Source organism: Amaranthus tricolor, chromosome 16, assembly GCF_026212465.1.
Source record: "Amaranthus tricolor cultivar Red isolate AtriRed21 chromosome 16, ASM2621246v1, whole genome shotgun sequence".
NCBI classification, from domain to species: Eukaryota; Viridiplantae; Streptophyta; class Magnoliopsida; order Caryophyllales; family Amaranthaceae; genus Amaranthus; species Amaranthus tricolor.
Window position 1 is genome coordinate 16,409,088 of NC_080062.1, and position 11,631 is coordinate 16,420,718.

An 11,631-nucleotide genomic window follows, 5' to 3' on the forward strand; every position below is an offset into this window, starting at 1 on the left:
AAATAATTACTTAAGAAAAATATAATAAATTAATTGGCATTTAAAAACTGAAAATATTTTTCTTAAATGATCTCCCTTTAATGGACACTCTTGGATGGATTTTCGGTTTGAGCAAAGTTTTTCCTATTTATAGTAGGAACAGCCAGCAGTTACCTTAGACACACCTCCCACCTTCCTCCATGTTCTCAAAAGAAAAGATAGTGAAATTGCCAATAAATAAATGTCCGGCTGTCATTTGCTCAAAGAGAAAAACAGTTTTCTTAAGCTAAAAATAGCATAGGAATTAAAAACACAAGATCCTAAAAAATAGGAGATCTCATATAAAGAAAGAATAAGTCTTAGGCTATTTTTAGATAACCTAAAAATAGTTTAGCCAATTAACTTACTAATTAATTTAAGTAACTAATTTAAGTTTTAACCGTTTACATCAACTAAAAACAGAATAATAAAATAATTGCAATTTTCCAGTCGATGTTTTTCTCCAAACCTGCTATGTAGGAACAACGTACTGTCTCCAGCTTCAACTTCTGTTAGATTGTTCATTTTAGGAACAGTAGACCGTCTGTCAACCTTTAACTTCTTAAGCACTTATCTAACTTCTTGAATATTTTAAGACACGTACAACTTCCACGAACCAAGTCATAGGCTTCATCAATGATTTCAACAAAATCGGATATTCACCTACAAAACAATCTCTAAAATATGTTTGTTTATTTAAAAGTGAAGTCATCATCAAAACCTTAAGAGCCAACAGTGTAAAAACAAAAAAGAAACATAATCGAAGTCTTAATAATCCCTGCGTTGAGACGAATAAAGAAGATCTCACTTGGCTATGTTTTAATCATAGATTAAGAATAAAATACAAATTAAGAGTGAACTGTGAATGGTGTCAAAAAATCAGATGGGACAAAGTCAGTGACACGGAGGTAGTAAGATTTTGTAGTTTTATTTTGGTTTAACGTTTGATGTTATCACCGTCCAATCCATCCAACCTTAATGTTATGTGCATGTGAATATTTGAAGTATTGTAATTTAATCTTTAAAGGGCAAGACCATATGAATTATTGATAACCGGTTTTTAGTGTCGTTAACTAAGAACCAAGCAAATAAAATTTGTAACCACCCTAAGCACTACACATAGTATTATGGCAAAAAGGGGTCGATCCACAAGGACAAGACTTGTAAAACTAAACAGTTGATGTAGAGATTATAAGGGGTATTGGGTTGATAGAACTAGACTACTAAAATCAATAACAATACAAGAATAAAAGCGATAGATAGCAACGAAGGACAAATGGGAATTGACTGGATCCACCCTAGGTTAGTCTATACGAACTCATGAAAAGCTGGGCAAGGGAAATCATTCAACAATCGATCAAGGGAAATCTGTAACCCTATAAATCACACAAACAACCTATAATTGCCCTATATCTCCTAAGGAGTGCTAGGATAAGATCCACATCGAATATCAATCAATTAATCATCAACAATCTCAAACCCTAACCTAACACATGAATAACAAGACCAAACCCAAGATTTCACCAAACAAAACCCCTAAGAAAACTATTGACACATACTAGAAATGACTTAAGGAAAAGTAATAAACCAAACCATTAATGAAAGCATGAAGAACTTGAATGAAAATAACAAGAAAACACTAGAGGCAGCAATAAATGAAAGCAACTAAGACTTATGTATTTGGTGTATTCTGGACAATTTATTGTATTTTAGTTATTATTAAAATTTAACTTTATAATTTGTATTATATTTTAAATTTTTATATAATAAATGCTAGCGCGCTTTAAAATGGGTGGGTAGCGACAGAAAAATATGCATGCAAATGCGGGCGAACTTTTGAATATTTGAGTGCGCGGATAGATATTTTAGATACTACCCGGTCCGCTATCCGTCCAAGCCCACTCATGAACACCGTTGTCCTAAACTAAAAGGGGTGTTTAACGGCCATAACGTTTCTCCACAAATCTCTCCACATCTTACCTGCAACAACTTAACATCCATCAATGGCCAAAATACTTCTCTTTGGCGCCAATTCTCAACCTCTTTCCTCTTCTAAACCCTTTATAAGACCTAAATCAATCCCCAATCCCTCAATTTTATCAAGAATTTCCAAATTTTCTGTATCCTCGTCATCCCAATCCCAATCTCTCTCAGGAAAAACCCATCTTCTCAATCTCATTTCCGATCAAGATCGTGGCCTTAAAACCCAACAAAACCCTAAATCTCGATTGCAAATTATCGACGCAATTGAATCTCTAGCTGTTATCGGTAAAGATTTAATCACAACTGATAATACTCTTTCTGGGACTTGGAGGATGCTCTGGACTACAGAAAAAGAGCAGCTTTTCATCATTAAAAATGCCACCATTTTTGGTACTCAAGTTGGGGATGTTCTTCAAGTTATAGATGTTGATAGTCTGAAGCTTAATAATGTTATCACTTTTCCTCCATCTGGGGTTTTCTTTGTTCGATCTAGTATGGAAGTTGCTTCCGCTCAAAGAGTGAATTTTAGGTATTTAGTCTTTGTTTTTTTGTGATATTTAGATTATTGGGCCTGTTCTCGTCAGCTCATTTTGATGAGTTTCACTCTCAGCTGAACCAATTTTTGCAACTGAATTTAATTTTTTTTAAATGCACATATATGCGTGAGGTGTTAATGCCGGTTTTCTTAGATGATTTAGTGAAGAAATGCTTCAAATTTTGATCTCGACATAATTCTTTTGGTGTCAGAGATTTACAAAAATAAACTTTACCCTATTTCTCGGAAGTGTATTTTTAATGTGTTGTCGTACGTGTTTTGGTAGGTTTACGAGTGCAGTTTTACGAGGAAAGCACTGGGAGTTTCCTTTACCACCATTTGGACAAGGATGGTGAGTATAGTTTGTTGACTAAGCTTTAAAATTTTCATTAAGTTGTATTGCGCCTTGAACATTTGTGGCAAAATGTGCTATTTAGATAGCATAGGCATTCCTCTCAGATGAACTGAAAGGAAGTAACTGAAAGAAATATTTGCCTTAAATGTTTCTTTGTATTCCATTTAGATATATAGGAAGCGTATAATGATGTTTTTAGCAAACTAAATATTACTACACATAATAATGAATATCGCTAAAATAAATATTTACAATATTCTAATACACTTCTACACTGGGAACTGGAGGTTCATGAACATTTAGATTGTCCCTGAAATCTTGGAACAAAATAAGAGAAAGACCTTTGGTGAATATGTCAGCAATTTGATATTTAGATGGAACGCGAAGTATGCGAACCTTACCACAAGCAACTTATTCGCGAATGAAATGAATATCAATGTCGATGTGTTTGGTTCTTTGATGTTGAACAGGATCGACAACAAATATATAGAACCAATATTTTCACAATACACCAAAGTTGCCTTAAGAGTAGGACAATGAAGCTGAAGTAGAAAATTTCAAAGCCAACAAGATTCAAAGACTACATTTGCAACACCACAACACATTGGCAACACCTAAAAAGACGCAGTAGCCGAAAGTATAACAGTTAGTATCAGAGCACCCAGTCCAATCAGCATCGGTGTATGAAATAAGAGGAATAAGAGTGGTGGTGGATGTGGGATAAAGATGCAAACCATAATCAAGTGTGCCACAAATATGTCTTAAAGTGTGATGAAGGGCATGTATATGAGAAGCCATAGGGTTGTGGATAAAAAAGCATACTTGTTGAACAACATAACAAATGTCTGGTGTACTAAAACTTAAGTATTTCAGGACACGGGGTAGAGAGTAGTATCTTGAAATGGAGAAGAGGATGCACTTAGTTTGGGTTTGGTATCCACTTGAGTAGGGCATAATTTAAAAGAAGACATCCCTGTGTGGTTGAGAATTTCCTTGGCATATTTTTATGAGAGAAACAACTCAATAGAATGATGTGTGATACAAGTACTAAGAAAGTAGCTGAGGGTAACCAAGTACTTGATTGCAAATTTTGAACTGAGAACAACTATGTTGTAAGATCGCCTATAACTTAGGGGTTCTTACAATCTTAATCAAAGGAACGAAAGAAAGAACGATGAAGGAAGAATAATGGTGAATTTCGAATAGAAGGAAACTGATTTTTTTTGTTGTTTTTTTTTTTGATTGATTTTCGAAACAACAATAAAGAAAATGATAGTGGCTAAATTCGATACTCACTATAAATCCATGTAGCAAGTAACGACGCTCTTAAGACACAAGTGCATGCGCCAAATACACTAAGCATAAGAACTTTTGCAAATACGACTCTAATCCAAGAATCATACAAACATCGAGGATTGAAACAAAGCGTTTTGGGTTTTCTTTAACATTAATCATCAACTCAAGAAAGACAGTTTTATTGGGACAAAGAATCTGATACTGCCTTTGAGGTTCTTACGGAAGCCATGTTGAAGGCTCTGGTATTGGGATTTCCAAATTTTTCTACACCATTTGTAGTAGAGGCGGATGCTTCAGGGAAAGGGTTAGGAGTTGATTTGTCTGAAAACAAGCATCCCATTGCGTATTTCAGCAAAGCATTGGGAGTACGTTGTGCGGCTAAGTCCATATACGAAAAGGAACTTATGGCGATAATGTTAGCCGTTCAAAAATGGCGACACTACCTAATTGGCCGACACATTACAGTATGGACTGATCAGAAGAGCTTGAAATATATTTTGGAGCAAAGGGAGATCGGTGCTGAGTATCAAAGGTGGGCTCAAAAGTTGCTGGGGTACCGTTTCGACATTCGGTTCAAACCGAGAACAAGCAACAGTGCTGCGGATTCCTTCTCTCGCCATCCGATTTTGGCAATACTGGCTATCAGTGGGCATAGTTGGATTAATTGGGATACGTTGCTCAGAGAAATTGCACAGGATTCATTCCTCATTAAATTGATAGCTGAGGTGGAGCAAAACCCGGGAGTAAAACGGGGATTTTCGGTGACTCATGGGAGGCTAGTGATTCCTCACAAATCCTCTGTAATTGAAACATTAATGACATTAATGAGGGAATATCATAACACAGCTATTGGAGGGCATAATGGCGAATACAAAAACCTATCTTCGCTTGGCCGAGGATTGGTATTGGGAAGGCATGAGGAAACAAGTGACTCAATTTGTGCAAGAATGCGGTGTTTGCCAACAACAAATTGCATCCCACCAGTCGCCAGTCGGATTGTTACAGCCTCTTCCCTTACCCAACCAAGTTTGGGAAGACATTTCTATGGACTTCGTAGAAGGGATTACAAAATCGGGTGGTTGGAATGCTATTTTGGTGATCGTCGACCGACTATCTAAGTACGCCCACTTTATAGGGTTGCGACATCTATTCACAGCTCAATCAGTGGCTGATGTCTCACCAGAGAAATCATTTGTTTACATGGCTGTCCCCTCACCATTGTATCCGATAGAGACAAAATCTTTATGAGTAAGTTTTGGAACGAGCTCTTTCGTTTGCAAGGTACCACACTCCTCCATAGTACGGCATACCATCCTCAAACGGATGGGCAATCTGAGATCGTCAATCAAGCTTTAGAAACCTATTTACGTTGTTTTGTCAACGGTCAACCGAAGCAATGGGCCAAGTGGTTACATTGGGCGGAGTATTGCTACAATACCTCACCCCATATGGCGATTCAAATGGCACCCTTTAAGGCTTTCTATGGTCGAGCTCCTCCATCAGTAACTCGAGTTGGGAATAATATGACATCATTAGACAGTGTTGACATGTGGTTAAAGGAGCGTGATGCAATTTTTGACGAGTTGAAGTTTTCATTGCTTCGTACTCGGCACGGGATGAAGTGGGCTGATTTGAAGAGAAGGGAAGTGCCATTGAATGTTGGAGATTTAGTATTTCTCAAAATCCAGCCTTATAGACAGCAAACATTAGCAAGGCGCTCTTGTGACAAGTTATCCCTCGCTACTATGGTCCTTATGAAGTCGTTGAGAAGGTGGGTACAGTAGCCTACAAATTGCTGCTTCCTGATACGTGTAAGATACACCCCATATTTTACGTCTCACAGTTGAAGTTGGCCAAGGGGAGCACCTTCCAACAATCTGGTATACCAGCTCAGTTATCCCCCAATTTAGAGCTCCTATGTGAACCAGAGGCTGTGTTGGCTGTCCGCAGGAATCCAGTAGACACACAGAATGTCATTGAAGTTTTGATCAAATGGCAACACTTACCTGAGTATGACGCTACATGGGAGTGCAATCAGAACATTAATTCTTTCTTCCCTCATTTCCACCTTGAGGGCAAGGTGAAATTCATTGGGGCGGATATTGACATGACTAACGAAAAGCCCAAAATTCAGCAAGTCTATACTAGAAGGGGTAAAAAGTAATTTCATCAAGAATTCTGTTGAGAAAAGCATCTTTCTGTTTTTACATATACAATTTCTGTTTTACATGTATGAGCTGTACAATTCTAGAAGATTGTACTTGCCTATATAATGAAATAGAGAATTAAGATCTAGGTATGCTTGTAGTACAATATAGAGGTGTATTCACACTTGGAGAAACTGAGTCACTCGAAGAACTCACGGGGGCACACTGCTCTATACATAATACGAGCGATCTTTTCTCTACTTTTCTCTGTTCTTTGCTTTTCTTTTCTTCTTCTTTTCTGTAATTCGCAATTGCTTGCTGTTTTGGTTGTTTGCTGCTGGTGAGTTCGTTGCAGGTCAGAAAGGTTGACATTTTGTAAAATGAATAGCCAAAGCTTACAACAAAACAAAGACTAACATAAATAATGAAGTTCAAATTTACAATGAAATTACAAAGCAACCAAATGACAAATGTACTACAATTGTTTTCGCCTAGTTTTCACGGAATCAATACTAACATTGAAAAACAAATCCTTCTCTAAATAAGTAACTAAGCTATCACTCAACAATTGTTCTTCCATACTATTTTGCATTTTTCTTTTTATATGATTTATTATGGAAAAGGTTCTTTCGACACTGGCTAACGCTATGGGAAGAAGCAAGACTAATATTGGTAGCAAGTAGACATCCAAATGCATTTCATGCTTCCTTCTCCCAACAAATTTTATGGATAGCTAGTTAATAGTCTTCACATCCCAGAATAGCTCTTTATTTCTCAAAGCCGATAAAACTTTTAAGCGATTCCTCTAAGAATATCAAATCTTCATTAGGAAACTCATTTGGATAAAATTTAGTTGAGTGAAGCAATTGTTTTGTATCAAAAGATGAGAATCCATTACTAAGATTTTAAAATACATACAAATATGCAAATCTTTGGTTCTGTCATTGAATCAATTTTCAAGTTCATGTAACTCTAGATCAATTACACTTAGAAAAACATCAACTCAATAATGATGAAGATTTGTCATTGCTAGATTTAATCAAAACACTTATTAAGCATATTCATAATCAATTAATGAATACCATTATGCATTATCCAAAATAATCATCCTAAGATTAATAATATAAGTAATAACAATTGAAAAAATTGAACAAAAGTATTAAATTAAGAAAACGTAATTTTTGGGAATCTCAAAATAGTACCTGAAAATGTAGTAAATTCTTGAAGAAGGTGGTGGTCTTGTCTGGTGGAGTTCACGGTGGTCGGTGGTGGCGTTCATTTCACGGATTGAATGCAACAAACCAGAAACTCCAAGGGATGAGCGATGGACGACGATGAGCAATGCACTTCCAAATCTTCAAGCGGTGCAGCGGTGGCGCGAGACCTAGGTGGCAAAGGGTAGGTCATGGGTGTGAGGGTTTTTGGGTGAGGAGTTACGGTAAATGAGACTTAGAGACACAAGGAAGAGCATGTGAGTCTGACATACTTTTTAATTTTAATTTTTTAAAATTTTATTTTTGAAAATTTCCTAGGGGAACATGCTACCTAGTGCCCTTTGTAAGTCCACCCATCATTGAGTTACTGGGCCAATCTAACAGTTCGGTACAGTATCTTGCTCTCTATACATAATACAAGCATTCTATTCTATATACTTATTTTGTTTCTTCTTCCAACATCATCTGATCTGTAACATTCTTCTAATATTCTTCTTCTTCCTTTTTTCTCAGCCACTATCATAACAAATTTTTGAGTAAAGAAGATGTGGAAAATTGGATATATAGTGCTTGTTGGTATTTGAGATTTGCTTTGTAATTTCCATCTTGGTTACTCGTAATGTTAGCTAAATGATTAAGGTAAGGGAGAAGGAACTGTTTAGCCATTTGGTTCAGAGGCTTCAATTGGGTGGTAGCTATCACAGGACATAAAAGATGGGGTTAGCGAAAGGATTATGTTGCTCGATAGGACCAAGGGTGGATCTTACATGATCTTGGCAAAGGGGAGCGAAATTTGAGTTAGGGTTGTGTAGGCCAATAGTAGAACGCAAATTTTGGGCCGCGAGGGCTAAAAACGACTACTACATCATCAACTATTGCAGCGACATTTAGACCATAAGGGCCAATAGATGTATTAGGTTTAGAGAGATGATATAATAAAGGTGCAAACTGTTCGAATTTGTCAACTCTGACACTAAAATCAGACCAAACAATAAATTGCGGTCTGAACATTTTCCAGACCGCACCAAACTGTTTAAATCTCCAAATAGAACGGTCTGGTCTAGTCTACGGTTTTTTTTTTTTTTTTTTTTTTTTTTTTTTTTCTTCTAAATTGATATTCGTGTTTATGCAAATATTTGGCATCAATAATCACCAAAAACAATAATTTCTAAGTAAATCACCGAAAGGTGAGATTTTGGAAAGTAAATAATTCAAAAAAAAAAAATATATGTTGAAATTCTCAAATAACTTATTTTTCAACACAGGGTTGTGGCCTCTATTATAGAAGTGCCCTGTCTGTTATCATCAAAGTTACAAGCGGAATGTATATTATGTGGACACGATTTCATTTGTTGTATCTGGCAAACACCATACCATTGTCTACTTGCTTTGGTGATAATTTACTGTTTTGCTGACTGTTGCCGCTAATTGTTTTATTTAGTCTTATTTCATATCTCAAGATGTGCTTTTCTATCACATTTGACTTTACCAGTTAGTTCTTAGCATCAATTATAGAATTATTTGATGACAAGATCTTGATTTTATTGGTCATGAATCTTCTACATATAGTGAAAATAAGTATGGAGCAATACAAAACTCCGAAACCTTTCTTACCGCTGCTTGGCTTCAGGAAGTCATAATTATCAACCGAGTTCAATCTCTCTTTTCAACTCTCATGTTGTGCCTACTTTGCTCCAAACCAATTTTCAGAAGACCATAGTTCTAGACAACTATACGAGACATTTTCGGATCCAAACCAATCTTCTACTTTGCTTTGGCATTGCTGGCTGATGTAATGCAATTACAGAACAAGTAGGAAAATAATTTTATTCATGCTTTATGTCGCTTAAGAGTTGATAATAAAAGATTAAGAGTTATGTCTTCTCTCCTCATATATATGACCTAAGCTATGGACATGTGGAAAAATTACCATGAATGATATAATTTTTCGTTAATTTCTTTATAATTATACTAACTTTTTATTATAACACCTACTTAAGGGGTTTTCTTTTCTAGAATGATACAAATTTTAATTTATCAACTAATTGAACAATTTTTTTATCATATAATCACCTATAGTTTAATTTTTTAACCTGTTAGTGATATTTTAGGAAAACACTCATGAGTTTGTATTTTATATAATTAATCAAAAGTTGTATAATTGTAGGAAATTAAGTAAAAAGTTGTATTATTCCTGATGATTTATCAATGTCTTATTTTGAAATGTTATAATTTTTTGAATACCATGGTAAGAATTCTCGTAGAGTGGTTAACAACATGTTCGTTAGAAGATGAAAACATAATTTAGTCTATAAGATCTCTAACCAAACACTGTAAACCTGGGTTATAAATATTGAAGTACTTCTAATACCTGTTATTTTTTCGGGACTTGTTAACTTGTGAATTTCCTTTTACTTTAACGAATATAAAGATCAATGTCTCACTTCAAAATAAAAAATAATGATAACAATAATAAAGGAATGTTATTTTTCTATGTCAAATTATTTTTTGCATTTTAAATGCTCCCTTTTTGTTAATATGCACCATTTCTCTTGAAAAAACGGAAGAATACAAGTACATATTACATTTTGTATCTCAATTTATGTTCCAGGTTTGAATCTATTTATTTGGATGATGACATTCGAGTTGCTAAGGATATACGTGGAGACTACTTAGTTGTTGAACGCGCTCCTTATCAATGGAAAGAGTGATTTAGGGTGTGCTTTCATATTAAGCAACTCTTAAATTTCTTAAATCTATATATCACTGCCGCATTACTATAATTTTTGTTTGAATTTCTACTGTAAATAATGTCAATAACATTTTTTTCAATTATTGCCTTCTGTCTTTTTTTCCTCTTGTTTTCTTTTACTTGATTTACCCTTTGATAATACAAAAATGATCCTCTATGCTCTTTTCAAAAAAAATAAAAAAAAATCTTTTATGCGATTCTGTTAAATTTACTATTATGTCACTGTTGATCAGGGATGACAATTCAGTCCGAATCTAACCTTAGTCCGACTCGATCCGAGGAAAATAATCCGATTTGAGTCAGAGGAAAAGGTTATCCGACTCCAACTCCGACTTCACGATCCAAATCCGAGTTAGAGACGGACCGGAGTTGGACCTTATTAAAAATCCGACACTCTGAACTGACTCCGACCCTGAAGGAAATCTGACTTTGAATTTGACTTTTAACCCAATATTTTGTTTCCTTTAAAACTCTAGACGTGACTAATTGAAGCTATCTCTCATACTAATTGTAATTTTCGATTTTGAAAAACTACTTGGTATTTTTATTTAGATCAATTAATCAAAATACGACAAATCAGATCAAGAGAAATAAAATACGCCAAATCAAAATGCGAGAAAATTTTGTTAAATTGTAGTATTAGGAATATTTCTCACGTTAAACTTGAATTCAAAGTACATATTTTTTTGTTAAATTGTATTTGAAAAATATATTTTGTTAACTTCGTATGCTTTAAATCATTAGTACAATATCACAATGATAAAGTTTGATAATAATCTAACTCAGTATCGGACTCCGTTGGAGGTCCGAGAGTCCGAGTCGGGGCAAACTTAGAGTATGCATAATTTGACTCCGAGTGGAGCCGGACTGAAAAAAAAAGTTCAACTAAAATCCGGACCAAAGTCGGAGTATGTATAATCCGAGCCGAGTCCGACCCATTGCCATTCCTACTATTGATGGCTCACAATACATAGGCAATCACCATTTTACATTTTCATTACCCCCGTCATACATGGATTTCGAATTGTTAAGCATTTACGGTCCGTTTGGTTGATGGTAATGAAGTAATGAGAATGAAATGTTGTAATGGCAATAGTAATGAAAGAATGGATATGAGAATTGGTAATGAAGATTCTTTTGTTTGGTGTGCATGATTAAAGAATGGTAATGGAAGATAATATTCCATTGATTGCATTTGGTTGTTAGTAATAAAAAATGGTAATGACTCTTAGTTTCATTATTTATATTTGTATCTAAAAACATTATTGTATCTAAATTATTCTATCTAATGATTCTTTTTTTAATAATAATATTTTTTTGGATAATTACAT

General features: G+C 35.0%; 1 protein-coding gene across 5 annotated transcripts; it reads left to right on the plus strand.

The window, feature by feature from the left end:
* Positions 1 to 1,927: 1,927 nt before the first annotated feature.
* LOC130802686 (probable plastid-lipid-associated protein 11, chloroplastic) lies at positions 1,928 to 10,480 on the plus strand. 5 transcript variants are annotated; one of them, XM_057666702.1, is made up of 3 exons: positions 1,928 to 2,530; positions 2,823 to 2,888; positions 9,118 to 9,549. In XM_057666702.1, exons 1-3 carry the CDS (start codon positions 2,022 to 2,024, stop codon positions 9,266 to 9,268), a joined length of 726 nt encoding a protein of 241 aa, XP_057522685.1. In that variant the 5' UTR covers positions 1,928 to 2,021; the 3' UTR covers positions 9,269 to 9,549. The 5 variants fall into 5 exon arrangements, with proteins under 5 accessions (XP_057522685.1, XP_057522686.1, XP_057522687.1 ...); XM_057666703.1 differs by lacking the exon at positions 9,118 to 9,549 and adding an exon at positions 7,549 to 8,615 and having other exon boundaries at positions 1,929 to 2,530; XM_057666704.1 differs by lacking the exon at positions 9,118 to 9,549 and adding an exon at positions 10,160 to 10,480 and having other exon boundaries at positions 1,930 to 2,530.
* The last annotated feature ends 1,151 nt before the right edge of the window (positions 10,481 to 11,631 follow it).